Raw genomic sequence first — 25,065 nt, 5'->3', positions numbered from 1 at the left:
GACCAGGTCTTGCTCTTGCTCAGGATGGTCTCAAACTCCTGGCCTGAAGAGATCCTCCCGCTTCAGCCTCCTAGAATGCTAGGATTACAGGCTTGAGCCACTGAGCCTGGCCTCAAGTTATCAGTATTCATTTAATTTTTATATAATTTTTTATTCTTAACAGTGCTTTAAGATTCTTTATATATATGCATGATTGGAACAGATCCCTAGAATTGGAATTGCTGGGTCAAAGGATACTTTTGTTTTAAGTCACATTGCCCTGTGGAAAGCTTGCACCAATTTAAATCCCCACCTATGATGTATGAAATTGTTTGTTTCATAAACATAGAGCAGTATTGGAAATTGCCCTTTTAAAAGATTATTACTACTTTAGGAAGTGAAAATAAAAGTATATCATGCTTATTTTAATTTGTATTTAATTATCAGTAAGTTGAACTTCTCCATTGGCCAGCTATTTGGCTTTCCTTTGTTAGAATGTTTTCATCTAATGCTTCTTTTTATTGAAAAATATGAAAATCATACATTTGTTTTTCATCTTGCTTAAAGGCAAAATATTTTTTCTGATTAGTTTTGTAATTTGTGTTTTAGTACATAACATCGACAAGATACGGCGAGATGGTTATCTACAAAGTTAAATGTTTTTCTCAACATCAGCCTGTAGGGGGCATTCTAAACCAATTTTTTTGGAAATCAAGAAACCAAATTTAAGACTCTTAAAATTGTCTGTGATCCAGGGGCAGTCCCGGCGGGTTCAAGTGGAAGTGAAGTCTGTGCAGGAATCCGGGACGTTACCGCTGATGGAAGAATGTATATTGTCTGTTGGCATCGGATGTGTCAAAGTTAGACCGCTCAGGTCCCCCAGAACGCACGAGACCTTCCATGTAAGTTTCTATGCCTGTTACCTTCTTGGTGAAAGACAAAACCAGACCAGAGAGTCTTTTGAAACCTGTATAAAAACTGTCTCCTGTGATGAGTTCTTTCAGTATATCTATTTTCCTTTGAATTTTTTTTTTTGTTGTTAGCATATTGCAATTTTTTTGGAATCACTGCACCCAGACCATTAATGGTTTTGCCCTGGTGTGCATGGCAAGCTGAGGGTTAAGACATCTCAGCCTTCACAGACCCCACAGTGACTAATGGTGATTAACCTCCTCTACACGCCCCACCCCTCTGCAGAAACCCCCTACTGGCTTGTAAAAACTATCTGCCAGCAGGTGTTTGATTTTCCCTGGTGAGTGGGACTATAAACCCAGCAGGGAAAACGTTGTACCAGTGCCCGAAAAGGTCAAATGAGCGTTCTTCACTTTGCCATGAGAAACTCCAGGTTTTACTCCAACTTCCTGACAACTGCAAAACTCAGGGCGAGGGGGAGGTGGAAATAGTATGTTAATTAAATTAGACAGCAATAAACTGTGGGGGAAGATTCCGGTGGTTTAGCGTAGCCTGACTTTTGGGTAAATAATTATCTTGGTTCTACGTAATATGTTTTTTTCTCTTAGGAGGAAGAGGAAGACATGGACAGCTACCAGGTAATGTAGCACCTGTTAACCTCATCAGTTAAGCTTGGTTAAAGTACATAATTACACATGCCTGGATCTTGCCATAGTTGTCACTTAATAATTAAACAATTCATTTTAATTCAAATACTGCTTTTTTTAAAAAATAAGTAAAACAAAATAGGGAGCAATGAATATTGTTTCCTAAACCATATAGTAAGATTTGTCATGAGCAGGAAATCATCTGTGACTCTTTGGAACCTGGAGCTCCCCATCCAGAGTCCCTGAAGTTCCATTTCTCCAAGTCCTCTTCCCTGGACTTTTCCTCTGCTTGGGTAGAGTCACACGCCTACTGTCCCTGTCCCAGTGGTCTCATTCCCAGCTTCAGTCAAGCCCTAGGAATTTTGCATATTTGAAGCCAAATATTCCATCCCCACCTCCTGGAATTGTACAGGGTTTGCAATAGAAAAATTTTTCCCTTTTTCGTTTCTCTCCTTTTCCTAACCTCCTGCATGGTTTTGTTTATGTCTGTGAAGTTTCATCTTGTTAGTCATCGCTGAGGACTGTCAGGGCTCTTTGGAGCCTGATTATGTCATCCCGTGTAGTCACTCTCCTGGTTTTGCATCATTCTAATTTGATAGAAACGTCTGCCTTCCTATAAGTCTCACTGATAAACACAGCGCGTCAGCTGGGGCTCAGTGCAGAGTGCACAGCCGTGGAGACCTTCTCTAAGCTGATGTTAATCACTGTTCTTTGGATGTGATATTCGAGTCCTCTGTGGTTTCGCTCGAGTAGCTGCGTTGCACGTTGCTCCATCTTGTCCACAAGAATGTCAGAGGCTATTTGGGTGAGCGCCCTGGTGAAGTCCAGACACACGGCATCTGCAGCATTCCACGGAGCGACCCGCCTCCTAACTTCGTTAGGAAAGGAAATGGGGGGCGGGGAGCGGCCTACACGCAGGTGTTGCCAGGAGAGTGGTTAGTCTGTCGATGACAACCCCTCCCCCCTCTCCCCCTCCACTTGCCCCCAAAATGCACAAAAACGGGGGGAAAGGAGAGAAGCATTTCCATGTTATCCTCAAGAGCCTAGCGAAACATGTAGAAAGCAATAGCTATGAAACTTGAAGCGTTCTTCTGATTACTCTAAGATACATCAATATGAAGACTAGCGAGTCCTATTTGTGATTTCTTTCCAGCAAAGAGACCTTTTAGAAGATTTTTGTTGCAAGTACTTAGAGTTCTACCCCTGAGCCATTAGAGATGCAACTGGTTCTGGATACCGAAAACAGTCTCTCTCTAGAAAATGATGATTTGGACTCTGAGAGTAGCTGTCTCGAATTGTGGGTGTAGTTAACTGGTGGTGGCAATAGAACTATTATTGCAGGATGCTTTACACTCTCAGAGCTTCCTAGGGTAAGGTAAGATGGAACACCAGGTCCAGATATGTTACCTTGACATTGTATTGAATTTGATTTCCTTGGGTTTTTTTTCCAGGATCGAGATTTAGAGAGACTTCGTAGAAAATGGCTAAATGCATTAACGAAACGCCAGGAGTACCTGGATCAACAGCTACAAAAGTTTGTCAGTAAACCTGGTAGGGAAAACAATTCGAATATTTCCCTCCCCCCAGAATCAGTGCATAATTAATTAACCCCATTTGTAGCCACATAAGTTAGAGCCGGGTGAGCACATCAGAAATGGGGACGGCAAGAGCACATGGGTGTCACTCCTTGTTTGTGTCATGTCTTTTCAAAGGAACATTAATCCTGTTGTAATAATGTGTGGGTGTAGGCCCCTCCATGCCATCCCCCGCTCCCCTCAACAGAGACGGAGAAAATACAGTGCACAGCATAGACACTGTCCCTCCAAAATAACTTGAAGGAAGGTGTCACTGTTTCTTGTCCAAAGTGCTCGAGTTATCTGACGCTGGGCCAAGTCACTCCTGTGCTGTCCCACTGTGGGTCTTGCATGAACTGACAAGAGTCACTCTGCAAGGCTCACCTGACCCCTCGAGCTTTGAGTTAGCTTTTTATTAGTTGAGCACTCATCAGCCAATAAGTGAAATACAGGCGCGGCTAGTCTAGTCTGTACTCAGGACGAACGTGTAAATAGCAAGTGAGCTGTCTGAGTCTAATTCTAATGTTCTAGATAAAACAGAGGATGATGCTGACCGCGAAGCCCAACTTCTGGAGATGCGGTTGACCCTAACTGAGGAACGGAACGCGGTCATGGTCCCCTCTGCCGGCAGTGGGATTCCAGGGGCCCCAGCAGAGTGGTATGAACCCTCCAGGGTGACTTCTGGAGTTCTGAACGCTCACTAAGCCACTCGCTTTCAGTTTGAATTTTGCATGTGCCGCAGTTAGTGGAAGATTTGTAATGGCGTATGGGGAAAAAGTTGTTTGAACTAAAGAAACTGTTAAATTACTTTCACGAGTGGAATAACTATAGCTGAAAACCGTTTTATTAAATAATATTGTTATTGGCCAAAGTCATTAAGATTTCTGAGAACCTAAATCAATATTTAGTACTGCTGCACTTAGCATTGAAAAAATAGTTAATATGTTAATGACTTGGGTCATTCCTTTAAAAGACTGTTTGGTCATAAGAAAATTGCATCTCCACGCGTTTTTGGTTTTGGTGCTGGCTTAAACTGTCCTGTCAGCAAATGTTCTGTGCCACTTTATAGAAATTAAAAACAGTAAATTAAGCCACAGGGAGCCCTTAAGTATATCATTTTATTAAAAAAGTAGGTTTAAATAAGGGAACTTCACTGTAAACAGGTAGGTCTGTCTTGTGAGTGTCAGAACGTGTGACGCAGCAGCTACAGCTGAGACTGTGTCATCTCTGAGGTTGGAACCAGTGGCCCAGGTGGTTACTGCCCTGCAGGGGCTCTGGGTGCCTGTCCAGGCTGTGTTTTGAGGTGCATGCGACTGAGAAGGTGTGCTTGACTGCAGATGCCATTTGCTCTTCATGTTATAGGACGCCGGTGCCTGGGATGGAAACCCACATTCCTGTTATATTCCTCGACTTAAATGGTAAGTGAGGAGGCGTTTTCTGAAGGTTCACCTCTGACAAGTCAGTGCCCACATGACACTTAGACTCGAACCACCTGTATCATCAGGCAATTCTGTCTGCCTGAGATAGTCAGTCTTTCGTATGCCCGCATACTCTGGTCCTTGACAGAGACTGAATTGTTTGTTGAGAGTCGTATTTTTGTAACAGTAAAAGGAATCTTGCTTTATCATGCACGATCCACGGTGCTATGGGATGCTCTGTTCTCCCAACAGGTCAGGATGGTAGTAACATTTTCCTGCACTTAAAGTATTTTCTTTGGCCAGGTGCGGTGGCTCACGCCTGTAATCCTAGTACTCTGGGAGGCAGAGGCAGGAGGATCGCTTGAGGTCAGGAGTTTGAAACCAGCCTCAGCAAGAGCGAGATCCTGTCTCTACTAAAAATAGAAAGGAATTAGCTGGACAACCAAAAAGTATATAGAAAAATTAGCCGGACATGGTGGCGCATGCCTGTAGTCCCAGCTACTCGGGAGGCTGAGGCAGGAGGACGCTTGAGCCCAGGAGTTTGAGGTTGCTGTGAGCAAGGCTGATGCCACGGCACTCTAGCCCAGGCAACAGAGCGAGACTCCATCCCCAGAAAAAAAAAGTATTTACTTTAATTCCTAGGGAAAGCTATCTCTCGGGATAGGACTAGTAACTAGCAATACTTATGTAACACGTTTTCCTCTTTTGGTGTTTCCTTAGCATTATCTAATAAATTTCTCAATCTTCTCTGTGAGTTCTGGTGCCATGCATTCCTGCCTTGCTTATTTTTTTTTTTTAGAGTAACTGTCATTTTTCTGATCCCCTCCCCCATGTGAAATGTTTTGAGTCTGGATACATTTTACATCAATTCTGCCTGTAGGAAGAAAAATAGAAAATGGAAAGGTAGATTCAGGAGCTAAAAATAAGTTAAAAGTCAGCAGTTAAATTCCTACAACATCTGCAGGAGAACTGTGTATTAAAATTAACTCCTCTGAATAGACATGCTTGGATGTCCTCAGTGGTTTTCTTCCACTGGGCTGACAGTGAGTTATATATATTAGCATCCTGTGCTACTTAGCTTACTTACATGGAAGGTTTTTATAAGCGTGCAGAGTTAGGGAGTAACACTGAGCTTTGCCACCGTTATCTGGCAGCCTGCTGGGGTGGGAGCTTCTTCCTTATTGCACTGCTGTGAGAGCCTGTCCCAACTTGTTGTTCTCTTGAAGCTTGGGGACCGAGGGTGGCTCTGGCCTGTTTCTCTGTTAGGCATCCTAGATGGGTGAGGGACTCATGTATGTAGTCGGTGGTGTGTGAGAAAGTGGAACAAAATAAGGAAGACCAGTTAGTCTGGATATCCGCAGAGATGATCAGGACTTTGGTTGGCCTTAGGCATGTTCTTGGCTCCAACACGCCACTTACTAGAAAAGGCACTTTGGTGTCTGCTCACAGGCCACCGTGGCAGGGAGCTGGGGGGCCGTGGGACAGCACTCAGTTTCTGGCACATGGAGCTGTGGATCCTTTTGTCAAACTTTACTGGAGTCACTGTTGCTTATTTCTCATTTCTTCAGTGTGCTAAAAGGTGAAATTTGAGTTATAATCCTCTCATTGACATTTATGAGCGGACATTGGATAACCTCTTAGGTATCTTGGCTTCATTTGCTTTATAAATGAAAAATAAGGCATAAATGAGGCTATTTAGATAATTTCTTGAGGCACTTTCTGTCTCTAAGATCTGTGAACTTTTGAATGGTTATCATCAGTGTCACGAAGATTTCGGAGCAAAAAGCAAATGAAATTGGAAGCAGAAGAATTTTAATAAGCACATGGAGATTTAGCTGGGAGGGTTATCCTTTAAAACGATCTCAGTATTTACTGGAGCGTCTTTGCTTTTAGCTGATGATTTCAGCTCTCAGGATAATCTCGATGACCCAGAAGCTGGTGGGTGGGATGCCACGCTGACGGGGGAAGAGGAAGAAGAGTTCTTTGAGTTGCAGATTGTAAAACATCATGAAGGAGAGGTGAGTGCAGCGTCACTCGGGGAGATCAGATAAAAAAGTGATTTCCTTATGGTTTCCTGGAGTTTTTTGAAACCATCAGCAAGAGGATCATTTCAGTGCTTACATATCTTAGAATACACGAATGAAAACTTTTCATTATGACTTCCAGCATGGGGAGGTGAAATGGCACGATGTTTGGGATCTGCTTTGGAATTCTTGTGTAAGGATTTCTTAAAAAGGCAAAAAAGGATCATTGAAGGCAATGTGTCGAAATCTTGATTTTAGTGGTTGAATCTGAGTGATGGGTATAGCAGGGGAGTTTATTCTCTAAGTTTGAGTATGTTTGAAAAATTATATTGTAGAATATTTGCAGGAGGGGTAAGCTGGTGTGTGATGCTCTAAGAACACGACATTACTTAGTGATGTCCCTAACTAAGATGCAAAACTTGAACCTAATGCGGAGGAAACCATGAGACACCCCTGATGGTGGTACATTCTGTACAACAGCGGGTCTGCGCCCTTCCCGTCTGTGTCAAACACGACCAAGAAAGGCCCAGGCAAGATTTGAGGTTAAAATAGGCTAGAGGGACGTGACAGCTCAATGCAGTTTGTTATCCTGGGCTGGGAAAACTGAAAAATTTGAACATGGATTTTGTATTAAATAATGTATCGATGTTAAATTTTCTGAATGTGATAATTGTGTGCAGTTTACTCAAAAGTGATTCAGCAATACTAATAATGTTTGTGCACTGTGAGAAAGAGAAGCAAAAGTGACCACATGCTAACAGTCGATGGGTGAAGAAGGTACATAGGTACACGATGTGAGGTACATAGGACGTCACTGTGCTGAATTTTTGCAACGTTTCTGGATATTTGCACATTTTATAAAATAAAAGAATTTTAAAAACAGCCCAGCCGGGAACGTCATGCTCTGCATCCTCCAGGCTGAGGACTGAGGTCGCGCCCTCACGTTCCGTCGTCGTGCCTGGCGGTTCTCACGCTAGAACTTCGCTGGTGGCCGGCATGTCCCCCTCCAGCCCAAGCCGAGGTAGTTCCCTCGAGAGCGTTTTTGTTTCTTTGGAGAAAAGGGACAGGCGTTTTCTGTCTGCTCCGCAGGTTAAAGCAGAAGCCTCCTGGGACTCGGCGGTGCATGGCTGCGCCCAGCTCAGCAAGGGCACGCCCGGCGACGAGCGGGTGTTTCTGATCGTGCGCGTCACCGTGCAGCTGAGCCACCCGGCCGACATGCAGCTGGTGTTGCGCAAGAGGGTCTGCGTCCACGTTCACGGCCGGCAGGTGAGTCTTCGGTTCTGGTGGAAGAAATGACTTTAACCGCAGGTGCGGCACAAGGGTGGGGGTGCGGCGGGGGTGCTCGGGCCACCGTCCAGACGGGGTGGGGAGCACCCAGCTTTGCTTTTCCTGGTCCCTGTCACTCTCTGTCCTGCAGGCCCCAAGCGTGTCATCCCAACATCCTTCCTGGAGTATTAAATTGTCACGCTGAATCTCTCTTACGGCAAGTTCACAAACTGCAGTCATTCTTGTGGGTGCCACACAGCCATGGGATGGGCAAGTTCACGTGGGTCCTGCACGGCGAGGAGGCCCCTGGCAGGCCAGCCGTTAGCTCCTCAGCAGGGGCCGCTGACCCTCCTCTGTCCAGAGCTTTTCCCTTGCAGTCTTGGATTCGTATATTTGGCTTTGGGATCCAAAGGTGAATGAGAAGTGAGCTGGGCACAGTGGTACATGCCTGTAGTCCCAGCTACTTAGGAGGCTGAGGCAGGAGGATCACTTGAGTGCAGGAGTTCAAGACTAGCCTGGGCAGCATAGCAAGACCCCATCTCTCTCTCTCTCTCTCTCTCACACACACACACACACACACACACACACACACACACAACAGTCTGTGTCCTGAGCCAAGTTGATTTGCATATGTAGATACCTAAACAGGCACCTGCTCCATGCTGGGATAAGAGTCGTAGGGCAGGTGGTCACCACTCGCTGTGAGGTTGCAGGTGAAAGAAGGAAGAGTTCCGACTGAGGAAGTCAGGGAAGGCTTGGAAGAGGAGGGCCGCATCTGAGCTGGCACTTTGCACAAGAGGGGTGTGACCAGGAAAAGGACGGCAGATGGGTGATGCGTGGAGAGGGGAAATGCACGTGCGGAGAGCGTGAGGAAGGAGGAACAGGGCAGGGTCTGGGGACTGTGAGAAGCACAGTGTGACAAGGTGGACTGGGTGTGCCAAGGACCGTGGCCTTCACCGTAGCTGCAGCCAGATTGTGGAGGACCTCATGCCACATGAAGGGGTTTAGTGGAGAACGTCTGCATAAGAACTCACACTCTTCCTGTCACTGGTTTTGCAAATGGGAGGACTTGGGAGATGGCATCTGGAGATCCTTTGTAACTGTCTTATCTCCCTTTCTTGAGGCATTCTCCATACACTGACTAAAACCAGGATAGATGAAACTCTTTTCGTTTAAAAGAGCACAGTCATGGTTGACGGGCTCCTAGATGTAATCTCCACCCCTAAAAATTAATCTTTAGTTCTAAATGTCACACTGATATCAATCTTTGAAATGAAGACTGGCGGTAATGCTGTTAAAATTGCAGCTCTTTAGCTTGGCGATCCAACATCAATAAAACGCGGGTCGCGGGGTTAGCCGGAGACGTGTATGGCGTGTCTCCCGATCGCTGTCGCCCTTTTCTCGTAAGCCTGTGAGGGACTGAAAAAGACACCCTGCTCCTGGGGAGCATTTGGAAGAGTGATCTTCCATTTCAGAGTCAGACGTCCTGGGTGCCAGGCCCTGACGCTTACCTGGCCACAACCACTGGCCCTGCAGAGTCTCCAACAGAAAAGGGACATTGTGGAGTCACTATGTTTCTACTGTCTGTTTGGATTTTTTTTTTTTTAACTGTAGGGACAAGTTTCCACGTTTTTTTTATTTGTTTTTTTATTTCCTGATTGAAATAATTTTAAGGCGTGCCATTTTCCCTCTCAATTTCAAATATTTCTTTCCCCCAAATTGCTTCTTTGTAGCAAGAACAGAGCCTTCCATGATGACCTTAATGCGTGCAGGTCAGTTTCACTAAATCCATACAAGTAGAAAACAAACGCGACAAGACAACAGTAGCACCCATACCTTCCTCCACTGCCCCTATAAAAAGCTGTAACTGGCTCTACCAGTGTAACTGGCCTTGTCCCAGCACTGCAAGGCTGAAGTCAGGGAGGGAAGGGATGAAATAAACAATCTGTCTGCATTCTGAGATGCTAAAGTGTTTTAAGAAATTGACTAAAGATCAATGAATATGAAATAAATTACCAGATAGGTTTGTGAAATTACACAAGCTAGCTAAGACCAACTAGCTTGATCTATTTTTTTTGGGGGGTTTTCACATTTCTGCCTCCCCTTTTGCATGGGGGGAAAGGCTCGGTGCCCCTTGCGTGTCCCTCTCCTGCCCACCTTTGTCCACCAGTGGTGGGTGCTCCACCCCTGTGGCCGCTCTCTCCAGCCTGCAGGGTGTCCGCATTAGCATCTCCAAATGAGTCATCCGTGCATTAATTCAACAGTTCAGTTCTAACTGTGCAAGGCGCGCAGTCAGCATAAACAATGACCGTGCACTCTTAAATCATTCTTCATAACGATCCTGCTTTGGTCAAGAATTTAATGCCTGAACCTGTCAATATTCATGGGACAAGATGTCCATCAAGCTGGGGGGATAAAAGTGTGAGCGTCACCAGTCCCTGTTTACGGCTTAGCTGGAAGGTCATTTATTCTGTGGAAGTCAACAGCCTTACTTCTGTAGCATTTAAGCAGAGCTTATCCAGTTCTTAGTGTCAGGTTCTGCACTTTACAGTTTGTACTTTTCCTGTGTTGGTTATAGAGACGAGTCACACACCGCAGGCATCTAACAAAATGATTCTGTGCCGTCTGTTTGTGCTAGGATGAAGTCAAGGAAACTGTTTGGTGATCAGGATTTCACTTATGCTGGAAATGTGCTCTGCTTTCTTCTTGTCGGAATGAACACAGTGTCCTTTCTGCTGTCTTTTTGTTAAAGTAAACTCAGTTTGGGGGATGGGAAACTATATGTTCTGTTTTGTTTTTCTACAGGGTTTTGCTCAGAGTCTCCTAAAAAGGATGTCTCATCGAAGTTCTATTCCTGGCTGTGGAGTGACTTTTGAAATCGTCTCCAATATTCCAGAGGTGAAGGATCATATGCAATTTTCAAACTTACTAAAAATAAACCTTTAAAAAGAGCTAACTTCCTGAAAAGTCACCTACCCAAGGAATATGTATGAAGATGTAAAAAGATATATTTAGGGAAATGCTGTAGATTTTTAGAGGAATCTCCTACTCTTGATTCATAGTAAAATGTACTTGTGGCTTTAAAAGTTAGAGTTTTAATAATTTGTTGAAGAAAACCTTTCTTTTGAAAAGCAATTCAACACCTTTTTACTCATAGAACAGAAGAAGGTAACCCATGAGGGGAGGTGACGTAGCATAGTATGGAGATCCACATTTGATCTTGGACTCAAACAAAAGTCTTGTTTCTGTCACTTAGTAACCAACTTGGGCAAATTACTCTGAGTCTAAATTTTTTTGCCAAGTGGGGTTAGTGACATATCTGCACAGGGATTTTAAGGAGTAAAGGAGACAATGGTATAAATTGTTGTACGCATACTAAACAAATTGTAATTTCTATTGTTGTTATACCTATTATTTTGTTAGTAGTACTATTATTTGTGTTTCTAAACTCATGGAGATAGAGAATTCAGACAAGTGGAGCTTAAAATTATACCTGATAGAAGCTTGATGGAAGATGTGGCTTATGTTGCACATTCTTCCTAATATGTGATTCGTGAATTATTAATAGGTTTTTCCCCCAGGCAGTGGCGCAGCTGGGTGATGGGTGCACCTTGCAGGGGCAGGGGACGTGGGGGACCTAAGGAAGGACTGTGAAAAAGGAAAAGTCCCCTCTCCCCAATCACCATCAAAAAATGGGGAGAGGGTGGGGGGTGGAGACGTAGCTTCCTCGGAAGTGGAAGGGTGAGGGTGTGGGGGACACCCCTCCCTGACCACACCAGCAACGCGGCACCACTCTCATTTCCTGGCGTAGGATCTGTCCATTGATTCTGTTGAATATTTGAACAATAAGAGGGCAGTGTATATTTGAATACAAATATCAGTTTTTACAAAAGAAAAAATAGATTACACAGTACTTAGGTTTTATTGTAGATAATCTTATATTGCAAAATGCTTTCCCTCTCAGATAACATCCCATAGTAACTAGCTCTTTCCTGGATCCTCCAAGTGTTAGACTTATGCAGTAAATATTGGCTATTTAACTATTTAATTTGGAGCCTGCTGAACATTTAAAAATGAAGCCTGTTTGCAGAGTCAGACTAGCTGCAAAATCCTGGGTCTGTAATAGATTACTCTGCGTGCTTCATTCACTCTTATAGGATTTAAAATAAGCATACGTATGTGTTTAGCTAGAGTCTTGCTGTTTAGTCTCTGTATCTAAAGACTTCACATGTTTTTCCAGTGGTTTGAGATCTTAGTAAGTGGCTTGGATGCAGCTGAGCAGCAGTGATGGCTACACTGAGCCGCCTTCCCTTTTCCCTTTTCTGCCTTCATCTCCCCCCCCCCCCCACTTGTAGTTTTCTTAGCCATTTTAAATGTGCTTTTGTTCTTAGGTAAGTTTTAAAAGAGAATAAATGTGGGGGAATCAGCTTGAAAATAAACATAACCTCATGTGACAGGGCTGTTAATATATATTTTTTTCAGCATATTATGGGAGTACAAATGTTAAGATTACATATATTGCCCTTGCCCTTGCCCCCCTACGCCCTTGAGTCAGAGCTTCAAGCATGACCATCCCCCAGACGGTGCGCATTTATGTATGCATACACCCATCCCCTCCCCCCCACCTGCCCAACACCCGATAAATGTTATTCCTATGTGTCCACTTAGGTGTTGATCAGTTAATTTGCTGGTGATGGGCTGTTAATATTAATAACTAGCTAAACAGCCAAACTGGCAAACATTGTTGTCACATGATCAAATCCTGGTGATAAAGGAAAAGTGAAACATAAAGCTGATTGTGTAAAGATTTAAAAACAAAAAGATCCCTTAGTAAGCAAATTTTATCAATGAAAAAGCCCCCAAAAGTTTTTTGTGTTCCACGTTATGGAAACCACGAGGGCATCTTGGCAAAAGCAAATGGTCCCAGGCTAGGGAGCAACGAGACAGTTTATTTCTGTCCTCACAAAATCAGGATAATGTCTGGTCCGTGCAGACACTGAAAGTATTTTGTGCTGGGTGGTGAAAGACTATTCTGCTGGGGTCAGGAGACATAAGTTCTGGTCTTGCGTCCTCTGCTAATTATGTGGCCTTCCTCTCTTGTCATACGGGAAATGAGAACGGTTCCTTCTTTCTCCAGTGAGTTCAGGCTCCAGTGAGTTACTATAGGGGACGAAGTTTTTGTGAACTTAAGCCATCTTACAAATCCTCCCATATTTTAATCTGTTCTAAGGCTCATTTAAATCTTTAAAAATATCTTTGTCGTTAGAATGCGTTTTATAATTGATGGTATCCTAAAATTAATTGGCAGAGTTTTTTTTTTCTTAGTCGTATATAAAATTATGTTTTGTCTTACAGTTGATGGCATTTAAGATGCGGTGGCATATGGATGTACATTTTGTAGTTTTGACATTATTATAAGAAATGCACAAGTAAATAAAGTATCTGATTTTCCCTGAGGAGAGGAATTTGCTATGAACCCACTTTGCTTGAAATAAGTAAATACTTGAAGAAGTCCCTCCCTCACTTGGGACTGTCCCATTCGTATGTGTGGCCAGCTCACGCCAGAGGAGCAGGGATGGGCGGGCTCCACCAGGAGGTTCAGTGCGTGAGACTTTACTGTCTCTCTTTCTTCTTGCTCCACTCTGAGCCTCTTGCCTCTGCCACTCCAGGGTTGAGGGCTGAGGCCAGCTTTAGAAACTGCCATGTTCTGAATGCATCGTCTGCAGTAGGCTGCGCAGTAGTGGGGCCGAAACCTTATTTCTATCCTGTTCTCCGAACCGTGCCTACTTCCTGCTGGGCCGGTTTGGGCCCCACCCTCTGTGTCATCCTAGCTCCTCTCTTGCTCCCCTCCTAGTTGCAGGGTGGGCAGATGTTCCTGAATATTGCTGTTATGGTGGTCATATTTCTAGCTAGCCTACAAAGTCCTTCCTAACCCTGTGATGGTTTTGTTGCTGTTTGGGGTTTTTGCAATGGGAATAGGGAACGATTCTGTCCAGACTATGGTGTATTTCGGCAACGCTGTGTTTAACTAGCCTTTCAAGTTAACCCAGTAGCCAGTCACCAAGATTGGAAAAATGAATCTTGAGTTCCAAAAGCTGACTTTAAAATGGGATTTTGGAATATATTCTGTTGATGTTTGCTCAGCACTCCTTGCGTATAGATCCGGAGGCTTCTTCGCTTCCTCCGGCAGCAGGTTTAATGCACACCCTTCCGGCTGCAGGACGCGCAGGGCGTGGAGGAGCGGGAGGCGCTGGCGAGGATGGCGGCCACCGTGGAGAACGCGGCGTCGGCCGACGCGGAGGCCCACATCGAGAAGTACCTGCGCAGCGTGCTGGCCGTGGAGAACCTGCTCACCCTGGACCGCCTCCGCCAGGTCGGCCGGGCGGGCAGGAGGGCCAGGACAGTGGTGCTGACCCAGCGGGGTCCATGTGTGGCTCTCTGTGGTTCCCAGTGTTGTTGCATCTGAACTTTTGAAGAGTTTACTATATAGAATGCAGTTTACTTCGAATAATCCAGAGTGGTCGAGCTGGGGTCATTTGGTCATGTTCAGCAGCAGCCATTGTTTAAATAACTGGGAATGTCTAGGGACGGTGCATCCGAGCAGGAGGCAGTCTTGCTCTCGGGCCGTGTCTCATACGCATTTTTCTCTGTATGTTTTCTCATTCACAGGAAGTTGCGGTGAAGGAACAGTTAACGGGAAAAGGGAAGTTGAATAGGAGAAGCATCAGCTCTCCAAACGTGAACAGGGTGAGTGCCGGGAATCCCAACGCCGTGCTCTGCCCAGGATCTCCTTTCCCTCGTCTTTGCTTAAATAACCCTTCTCCGACCTGTAAATCTCATCGCAGATGTCCTTCCTTCCCTGGGTGTCTGTGCGTACCTCTGCCCCTATTCCTACTAATATGCTAGGGGAACCGTCCCTTAAGTATTACACTTTCTGGATGTTTCTCATTTATCTTCCAATCACCACTGCCTAGAGTGGACGGTAGACGTTCAGTGAACGTTTGTGCAACTAAACTAAAACTAGCCAAGTGCCCAGGACAAGCCAGTGACATTTTCTGAGCTTAAACTAATTATTTTTAAATTGAGAAGTCTGGACTAGGTTTACAAACCGATTGCTCCAGGCCATGCAGGGTAGTGTAAATGAGTAAAGTAGGCTAGGTTTGTTTCACAGTGGTGGCTTAAATTTGTTGTTTTTTAAAACATAGGTTAGTTTATGGATATATTGAACATGAGACTAATTCTTCACATGAGAAATATGCTTACAGCCCCTAGATTTATTGCTCCTTTCCTTGTTTTTGATAAAGATGTAGATATGAAAAACATAGCACTTTAGAAGAAAAGTCACAGTACGAGTATTGTCAGAAAAGGCAGCTAACCTTAGCCTGGTGTTTGAGGGAGAAGCGTGAGTAATAGGAAAGGTTTCCGGCTGGAGAGCCGTGTGGCCCCACAGCGACCATAGAGTGACATCCTGAGATCGAGACCATTCTCAGACATTTAGAAATACCACTTTAATTCAAGGTAAATATCTTCAACATATTAAAGTATACTGATCTATGCAGAGAACTTGGTATTTGGGATCTGATAGTTTAAAATAAAGTTTGTGAGTTCGTATTTGCTACAAATACCCAGAGAAAAGGGATGATGAGCTCAGACCATGGTAAGATAACAGTAACCTGGCACCCTTCAAACAGAAGGGCGTCAGCAAATGCGGCATCTCTTGGTGTTGCCGCAGCGTAAACCGGACGTCCAGGTCTTACATGAACCTCGCATCCGAAAATCATTGGTAACCGAGTCCTTGTTCTCAGTGTCCAAAGGCCACTAGTCTGCAGCGCTGGCCTCGGCAACCCCCCTGCTGCCTTCCAGCTTTGCCCCTGGGTGACTGGGTCTAAGCCCTGCGCGTCCTGGACCGTGTGCTGTGTATTGGGCACACAAAGGACTAATCCTCCTGTCTTTTTTCCTCAGTGGTCTGGAAGCCGACAGGATCTCATCCCATCCTACAGTCTCGGCAGCAACAAAGTGAGTGTTCAGAACTGTTTGCATCAGTCTGAGACTTACTTCCCTTTTAGCTTTGATCTCCTCAAATATCACATGTTGCTTTTGCATGCCAGAATCTCTCCTACTCCCTGTACTATGTGAAATTTATTGGAAAGTGTGTAGAATTCATCTCTTTTAACCTGCCAGTTAAAATAAGGTTTACTAGACCCCTTTACTATCAGGGTTAAAAACAAGTTGTTTTGCTAAAGTTCGTATTTCTGTCTAAAATTTTCTTCCCATTTCTTTCAGAAAAGGAACCTTAAATCAGATTTTTAATAGTCAGGTATTGAAATGATGATTGAAAACTTTATGAGAAATAAGAAAATTGTGCCTAAAATTTAGTATTATTTGTTAGAAGAAAGAAAAATAAGGAAACAGAAGTTTTGTTAGCTGGAATTTATCTGTTTCCTTGTTAATAGAGCTTTCCCTATTGAACAGAGTTTCAAGCATAGATAATACTTAAAAGAGGTTGGCATGCCTTGAAACTGTTGTGCCTGAATGCCACACATCACCGTCAGCGCCTGTCGCTTTTGAGGGGCCGGGTGAGAGCTGGCAGCGTCGGCTGTGCGCTGCTCGCTCGGAATTGACGTCGCAGCCCTCGGGAGGGCAGTGGTGGGTGCTGTCCTGCGGGATGGGTGCTGTGAAGAGATGTCGTTACATGATCTGGGGTGGTGGGGATAGGAGTCGGTCACAGAGACAGGCTGTTTCACGGTAACTATTAACCCTTTGCAGTCGGATGTCGAGTGTGGATAATGTGAAGTGGATGATGAGAGAAAAGCAAGCGAGTGCAAAGTTAAGGCGGAGTGGAGTCCATTGTACTATTTCTGTTGTCCATTACTCTACACTGTTTTTGTATGTTTGACATTTTCCTTATGACAACTTGGGAGAACGGTAGAGATGAGGTTGATGAACCCATGACATTTGCAAGATCTAGATTACCAGTCGTCTGCCTGCGGTAATACATATGTTTACAGACATATAAATTGCTGCTGCTCATCGGCTCACGTGGTGACCCGCGTGGACGCAGGTCTCTGCACGTGTGCTAGAGTTCGGTACTTGCTCATACTCAGCCAACAATGGGCTTGATTAGCTAAGCTTAGCGTAAGTTGTGATTACCTGAAGAAAGCAGAGTTTTTGGAAAAATTGTAGAGTCATTTTTAAATATAAATAAAATGTCCTAAGGAAAATATATTTACAAGAAAAAAACATGACTCTCTCTGTTTTGGGGGAAATGGATCTAACCCAAATCTTCAGTTGTAAGGTCCCGGAAAGAACTGGCCAGAATTCTTGAACTTTTCTAACTCTGCTCAGTTTCCCCTCTAAAAAAGGAGACGTGGTAGAAAGCAGTGGTGTCCACCCCAAAGAAAGTGACCGTGGCTCATCCACACCAGTCAGCACGCAAGGAGGAGCAGACGTTGTGACAGGGCACGTAGGTACAGCTGGAGCGTGGCAGGGGTGGACGCCCGCGGACATCACCCAGGGAGCATAGGAGGCCGCAGGGCGGGCGTCATTCCTGAGCTGCCCACTGCAGGGGGCCCAGGTCTCACGAGGCTGGGGAGAGGCGCCGCTGGGGGCCGAGGGAGCCTGCTGTGTTCAGGACGGTGCCCCTGGGCGAGGCCGCGTGGCGGGAGTGTGCGGGCAGCACCTGGACGGGAGGGGCCTCACAGATGAGCCAGGGAGTAACAGGCCTCCTGGGGGGAGACAGTTGTGACTGCAACTCGCGTGCGCTGTCTCTGGGGTCTCTGTGTCCTGTGAGTCCACGTGTCTGTCCCTCTGATGCTGATGACATGTCAGATCATAGATTGCAGGGTCCGTGTGCTGCATCTTCCATGCCACATGCCACCACACCACACAGGACCACGAGGGGCAGTGGGAATAATGTCCAGAAGCGAGGACAGGCAGGGTCATGTCTCCCCCCAGCCCTCTTAGTTTTCAGCAAGTGTCGGAGCACGGAGTCCTCAATCGGGCACTAGAGTGACACTGAGAGGGTGGCAGGGGGCAGGAGCGGAAGACTCTGGTAGGATTAGGGCCACTGGGAGGTGAGAAGAAGTGGTCAGTTTCTAAAACCAAACTCACGGTTTGGCCTAGTGACACTTGGAGTTAGACCAGCCCTGTTTTCCAGCCCTTCCTTGTTGCTGCTACACCAAGACCGAATTGATGAACTAACTAATCTTAAACGAAAAAATAGAATTTGATTAACTATTCCAAATTTTACATTCACCATAGGGCCTAAAATAAAGTCACTCTTGGGATGAACCTTTCAGTTAAAAATACTGATGTTACCATTCCCTGTTATTGGCTGTTCATCATCATCGTAAGCATATTCTTGGTTGGTGTAGTGACGACTTCACAGGCTCTTCGTGGCCATCTCCGGAGACCGACGGGTGCTGGGTGCAGAGTTAATTTCGGCGCGTGACTGGTCTTTCCACCTCGGGAGGCTGTGCGCCGAGGTCCTCTGCAACACAAGGGACACTCGACAAAACGCCGTCATTTCTAAAGTCACTTTAGGGGAAATTATATTTTAATAAACTAGTAAGTAGCACGTTTGTCACCTTCTGGTTGGAGTTGTTGATGAAGTTAACATCAGAGAACAGCCGGAGCAAATGCCAGCTAGCAAAGCTGGGCTGTGCGTTTCGGCCGCGCGCCTTCCGGAACGCCGGCGCCGTCGGCACAGCCTGGTGAAGGTGCTGCCAGGCGGGAGTCGCGTGAAAAGGTGTCTTTGGACCTGAGATGTCACCGGCGCTTGTCTTTATTTAGCGTCGTCACTGTCCTGACCCAAACCAGATTCCAGTAAGGAAAACCCAAACAGGCTGTGCCTGGCATAGGAGCAGGGACAGGAAAGCCGTAGGCGCCCGGGGGACCGAGCACGTCCTCACGTAGGAGCCCCTGCGCGCTTGCGTGTTCCCCTTCACTGTTACACACAGCGCTAGATGCAAAGAACTGCTGGATCGAGTCGGATTTTATTTTTTGGACTTCCCCCGTGAGGACAGAGACTCCCTAATAATGAGGAAGCTAGTTGAGGGGCTCGGAACAAAGCCAGGGGCTTCTCCTGTACACCCTCGCCACAGCCGGCTCTGAAATCGATCGACACGAGCATGTCAGAAACAGATCAGAGGCTTATCTTTGTAGATTCCGGGCGGTGGAGTGTACATCACTGTGGTAGCAGTAAGTTATCCTGCTCGCTGCTAGAGCGGAGCTACGGAGAGAGCCAGAGTCCAGTGTCTTGTGAAGTTCTTATGTTTTCATCGGCCTGAGTTCATCTCCCTCTGAAGTACATTTAACTGGGCCGCTTCATTTTTTTTTTTTTTTTTTTTTGTCGTCCCCAACATTTCAGTAAAGGGAGGATAAGTCTAGAGCAGCCACGCATATAAAATTTATTGGAAAGTAATCATTGCCTTGTCCCTGGGGGACAGTCTGTGTGGCAGGACCCCGAGCCACAGGTTCCATCCTGGCACGGGAGTGGCTGTGCAGAGCGGAGTGAAGACAGGGCGTGGAGTCCCTCCCCGGAGATCCGTGGCTGGCAGCTGGAGGAGGGAAGAGTGTGTTGTACCCAGTTTATCAGCCGAATTTTTTGGTCCCTCTGAATGAGAGCTCTGTCTCTGGGCAGTGGGACCCAGGGACAGGGAGCGCGTGAGGATCCCAAGTGAGGATGACTGTCAAGGTAGAGGACAGAAGCGAGCTGCGTCTCAGTTTTTCATCATCCCACAGGGCTAGCAAAATGGCCCAGGCGGAGTCCACGTACTACGCACACCCTTTTCAGATGCTGTCCCCCGGGATATCTGAGTGCGTGAGACAGTGAGTTACCGCTTCTATTCCCACGTGGCAGAGCGTTGTGTGTAGGAGTGCCGGCTGGGAAAAATTACCCTCGAAGCCGGCAGAGCGCTGAGGGTGCCTCGGGGAAGAGGTGACACCTACATGATTTGTCACTGGCCTGTTCTACGTCGAACAGCCCAGGTGCTGACTCCAAATCAGCTACTCAAGTTTTCCTAAGGGACAGACTGCAGCTATGCCAGCTGCCAAACAAGGGAGCAAATCTGAAATATGAAAATGGATTTATTCGCAAATTAAGCAAGTTGTCTTCGGAACAACCTTGTATAAGCTTGACACTGTAAACAAAAGCACAGGGCTTTTCTTCCCCTGAGAAACTCCTAAGATTATTGACCTTAGCGCCAGTCACCTGATTGTGATATCCTAGAGTACACAGCCACCACTTCCCAGACAGGTGATTAAGTTTAAATGCAAAACAATTTAGCAAAACATTAAAAAGCATGGAAGTCAGCGTGTGGTTCATAGGAGCGCTGGCACTCCTCAGTGAAGCAGTTCAGAGTTCGTAGTTGCCCTGATGTGTGTTCGTGTCTGTTTTGTGTTCCTTGCTTTCTAACGAATGCTGGATGTCACACCATTTTTAAGAATGTTATTGAGGGCTGAGGGTTCCTAGGGAAAAGAGGCATTCTCTGAGAATACAGGATCCCGATCACTTAGGGTCATTGACTTTTATGGTCAGTGCTTAGGTTGCTGCTAAGAGTGGATAGCTTTCCAATACGTGTCCGAAACCCAACGAGCCTTTCCACCTCGATCCATCTCCGAGAGCAGCCCAGAACCTGCTGTTTCACCCTGCTTTTCAGGCAATTAGTAAAGAAAACTTGAGTTAATCATCAGGGTCATTCATCTGTGAAACACTAGCTTAAACTCGTATTACAGACCATTATTAAACCCTAGTGAAAAAGGCGTTCGTGATTATCAGAGGATCAAAGGGAACTTAAAGCATTTAAATGATTTGTAGCTCATTTCTTACCGAATTTTGTACCAGTAACGTGGTTGGGGTTTATTTCTTCATTAGACAGGGCTGATGTTAAAAGTGCTTTAAAGGCATAGCCGTTTTACAGCTTACTATGGGATTTAGGAATGGTCTTTTAATCCATCAACTGATGGAATCTCTTGAACGGGAATTTATAAAATAGGCTGAGAATACAATAAAATTTGTTAATTCAGAGACTTGTGTAATTGAGAACTTGTGGTTATGTGACTTGGATTTAACTGGAATTTATCTTCAATAACTGTTAATAGGGAGAGTCTTGGTAATATACTGAGAATTTTGACTTTTATGAACTGTGTGTGAATGGATGCAGATACATGCTGCTGCAGAGAGGGGAGGCATCTTCCGACAGTAGAGCGTCCCCGGGTTTCTGGGGTGGGAGCGGGGTGAGGAAGGGGTCTAGAGGCGGGACAGCAGCAGCAACCTCAGAGGCGGAACTTAAGGGAGGACTAAGGGAAAGGAAAATCCTTGTACATCCACATTTTGTGGGGAGGCAACTTGATATACGTAGTAGAAAGAATATTCAGGTAGAACCCATTAGGAATTTTAAAATGGGGTGCAATCCAAATGTGGGGCGCTGTTGTTGTTAGGGAAATTAATATTAATACAACATTAAGATAAGTATAAGAAAGAAACGTGCTCATGTAATCAAACTTACCATGTCCTGTAAAGGGACTAAAGCGTCAATGATTATATATTAGTTTTTCTCTTGAATATCTTCAATTTTTTTTGTTAATTGATAAATTTGAAACAAGGTTACCCACTCTGTCCTTCCCAGGGCCGGTGGGAAAGTCAGCAGGATGTATCCCAGACCACAGCGTCCAGAGGAGTGGCTGCAGGCCCCCCGGCCCTGCCTGTTTCTCCCCAGAACAACCATTCCCCCGATGCAGGTAAGCTCTCTTTTCATTTCTCAATTGCTGTCAGGAAGTGTGAGCACTGTCAGAAAGTTTCAGTGAGGATTTCCTGCCAGGCAAACTCTGTTCTACTAGTTAGTGTCCATCTGGATTTTCCCCTGTCTTGTCTTAACAAGTTGAGTTACATTGGTTTTGGAATGTTGAATTTATCTTGTATTCCTCTGATTAATACCACTTGATCTTGGTCTATAATCCTTTGCATTGCTGGACTCTCTTGGCTAATATTTTGTTAGGGTTTTGGGGGTATGTGCTCTATAATGAATATCTGTAATTTTTTTTATTTTCCCATATTCATGTCTTTGTTAAGTTTACATGTTTGCATTGGCTTCATAAAATGACTTGGGAGATACTTTTCCTCATCTTGTTTTCTGGAGGAGTTTATGTAAGATTGGTATTCCTTCTTCCTTAAATGTTTGACAGAATTCCCTAGTGACACTCTCTGGGCCTGGAACCTTCTTATTGGGAATATTTTAAATTGTGACTTGAGTTTCTGTGATACAGGGTTATTTAGATTTTTCTATCTTTTTATGAGTCAGTTTTTCTAAGTTATGTCTTTCAGGGAATTTTCTATTTCATCTAGATTATTAAATTTATTTTCATAAATGTCACATTACTCTTTTGATATTTGTAGGATCTCTTGTGATGTTTATTCTTTTTATTCTGATACTGATAATTTTTATTTTCTTGAATATTTTTGCAACAGGTTTGTGAGATATATTAATCTCACAGAACCAACTTTTGACTTTGTTAATTTTCTTTATTTTCTATTTCCTTGATTTTTAAAATTTCTTTCTATATTTCACATATTTTGGTATGTTGTGCTTTTGTTATTCTATTCAGAGTATTTTTAAATTCCCCTATGATTTCTTCTTTATTGAATAGCATGTTAATTCATTTTTGTGTATTTGGATATTAGGTAACATTATTTCTTATTTAATTTTATTATGATCAGGGAACAGATTAGTCAATATTTCAGTCTTCTGAAAACTTTTGAGGTTTATTTTATGTCCCAGATTGTGTTCTATCTTGGTGAACATTCTATGTGCACTGTTGTGTTTTGGGGGCATTGTGTTCTGTATGTATCAAATGAGGTCAGTGTGGTTGATGGCCTTGTTTAAATCTTCTATGTCCTTAGTGGTTTTGGGGAGGCCTATTCTATTAATTCCTGAGAAGAGGGCATTAAATATCCAAGTGTGACTGTGAAAATTGTGTCTCCACTTCCCTTTCTATCCGTTTTTGCTCATTCATTTAGAAACTCTGCTAATTAGCTACATGCACATTTCAGATATTGTTATGTCTTCCTGATGGAGCAACCTTCCCATTATGAAATGTCCCTTTTTATTTCTGGAAAAACTCTTGAAATCGATCTAGTCTGTTATTAATGTAACCGCATGAACTTTCTTGTACTCATTGTTTGCATGGTATATCTTTTTCTCAGCCCCTACAGGCCCCAGGGGCTCTGTTCTTTTAAGTTTTTTGGTTTTAACCTTTTATTTTTACTACTTCTGCCATTTCCAGTGTTCTCTTAGGCACATCCAGGGAATTTTTCATTTCAGTTATTGTCCTTCTCCAGTTCTAGAATTCATGTTTGCTGCTGCTTTTATAGTTTTAAGTTCTCTGCTGATAGGAACTATCTGTACATTTATTTGTTAAGACCATATTCTTCTTTATATCCTTGGACTTGTTTATTAAAGCTGCCTTACAGCTTGAGCAAGAGCCAGACCCTGTCTCTATTAAAAATAGAAAAATCAGCCGGGTGTGGTGTTGCACGCCTGTAGTCCCAGCCGCTCGGGAGGCTGAGGCAGGAGGATTGCTGGAGCCCAGGAGTTTGAGGCTGCTGTGAGCGAGGCTGACGCCACGGCACTCTAGCCTGGGCAACAGGGTGAGACTCTGTCTCAAAAAACAAAAACAATAGCAAAAAACTGCCTTAGTGTCTTTGCTAAATCTGGTATCTGGACCATATCATGGTCTATTATTGTTGACTCCTTTTTTATTGACTGTGGGTCATATTTGGTAAGTTTTGTGAGATGTATTTACAAATGATACACACCCCTGGGACTTACACGCCAGGCAGGATGTGGAGCATTTACACGACTCCGGTCATTCCTCACTCCCCGCCGGTGTCCTGGTTTCTATTGCTGTGGATGACTTCTGCAGTTTGAGATAAACGGAACCATGTAATGTATGCTCTTTTTGTGTCTGGCTCTTTTGCTCACCATATGTGCTTAAGCCTTCCATATGGCTCCTTACATCAGTAATTTATTCTTTGTTATTGCTGAGAAATATCTCACTGTCATGCATTGGATTTGCTGAAGAAACCAGGTTCCTTTGTAGTGGACTGATACAGTAAGCTGGGTTCTTGCACAGCGTAGACTCTGCACATTCTTATTTTTGCTGGTTGCATTCCCATGAGGTTGTTTCAACGCGATTCTCTACCCCTGTATTTCCTGTAAATTGGTAGTTAGATCCAGAGCCTTGATCAGATTTAGGCTAATTTTTTTTTTTGGGGGGGGGCAGGGTCTCACTTTGTTGCCCAGGCTAGAGTGAGTGCCGTGGCGTCAGCCTAGCTCACAGCAACCTCAAACTCCTGGGCTCAAGCAATCCTGCTGCCTCAGCCTCCCGAGTAGCTGGGACTACAGGCATGCGCCACCATGCCCGGCTAATTTTTTCTATATATTTTTAGTTGGCCAATTAATTTCTTTCTATTTATAGTAGAGACAGGGTCTCGCGCTTGCTCAGGCTGGTTTCGAACTCCTAACCTCGAGCAATCCGCCCGCCTCGGCCTCCCGGAGAGCTAGGATTACAGGCGTGAGCCGCCGCGCCCGGCCAGATGTTGGCTAATTCGAGGTGTGCGTGTGCGCAGTGGGGAGGTTGGAGACGCACAGTGGCTGGTCCCTCGTCTTGTGTATGTGCAGCCTTTGATTGATTATCGACTGGATTCTTATTGAACTGGCATCATCCCCGCTCTAGAGTGCTACTTACACTTGGCGTAGAGCCCTAGGTTGTCCATAACTTGTTTCCTCAATGTTGAGATTATATTTTTTTGGTTCTGTTTTCATCTTAAACTTATTTTTTGTGTCTCCTCTTTTGTTAGTTTCTTCCTTGTTTTTGCCTTCTTGTAGATCATTTGAATTTTCTAAACTCAGTTGGAATGTGTCGCTTGGAACTATAGCCATCTCTTTGCTTTTTTTTTTTTTGGTGGTTGCTCTCGTGATTACAATATATATCCTTAACTTTTTGAAGTCTACTTAGCCTTGATGTTACACTACTTTATATAAAATGCAGAAACCTTACAGCTGTGTTGGTCTGTTTACCAGTTGCATCGCCAGTGAGTTTGGAGTCCCCTCGGGGTCGGTGTGGAGTGGAGGTCTGGGGTGTTGTGCCCGTCTGTTGGGGCGAGTGTACACATTCCGGAAGGAGATGTGATCTTTTTAATGTGTTCTGTGGATACAGCTTTTGTCATTTGTGATTTGGATTAGAT

At 44.7% G+C, this 25,065-nt stretch overlaps 1 protein-coding gene across 3 annotated transcripts in view; it reads left to right on the top strand.

Annotated features, from left to right (window-relative positions):
- KIF13B (kinesin family member 13B) overlaps positions 1-25,065 on the top strand; it is a 156,344-nt gene that overhangs the window by 107,981 nt on the left and 23,298 nt on the right. For all 3 annotated transcript variants that reach the window (XM_075997140.1, XM_075997139.1, XM_075997141.1), the window contains exons 25-36: positions 735-881; positions 1,500-1,529; positions 2,990-3,089; positions 3,644-3,770; positions 4,475-4,530; positions 6,424-6,548; positions 7,644-7,820; positions 10,626-10,718; positions 14,041-14,193; positions 14,490-14,567; positions 15,783-15,836; positions 21,449-21,560. In XM_075997140.1, coding sequence (XP_075853255.1) covers positions 735-881; positions 1,500-1,529; positions 2,990-3,089; positions 3,644-3,770; positions 4,475-4,530; positions 6,424-6,548; positions 7,644-7,820; positions 10,626-10,718; positions 14,041-14,193; positions 14,490-14,567; positions 15,783-15,836; positions 21,449-21,560 — 1,252 coding nt within the window. The remainder of the gene's footprint in view (positions 1-734; positions 882-1,499; positions 1,530-2,989; positions 3,090-3,643; positions 3,771-4,474; positions 4,531-6,423; positions 6,549-7,643; positions 7,821-10,625; positions 10,719-14,040; positions 14,194-14,489; positions 14,568-15,782; positions 15,837-21,448; positions 21,561-25,065) is intronic.

This window comes from Microcebus murinus, chromosome 24, assembly GCF_040939455.1.
Source record: "Microcebus murinus isolate Inina chromosome 24, M.murinus_Inina_mat1.0, whole genome shotgun sequence".
Taxonomy (NCBI): domain Eukaryota; kingdom Metazoa; phylum Chordata; class Mammalia; order Primates; family Cheirogaleidae; genus Microcebus; species Microcebus murinus.
This window is presented reverse-complemented; position numbering and strand designations above follow the sequence as displayed.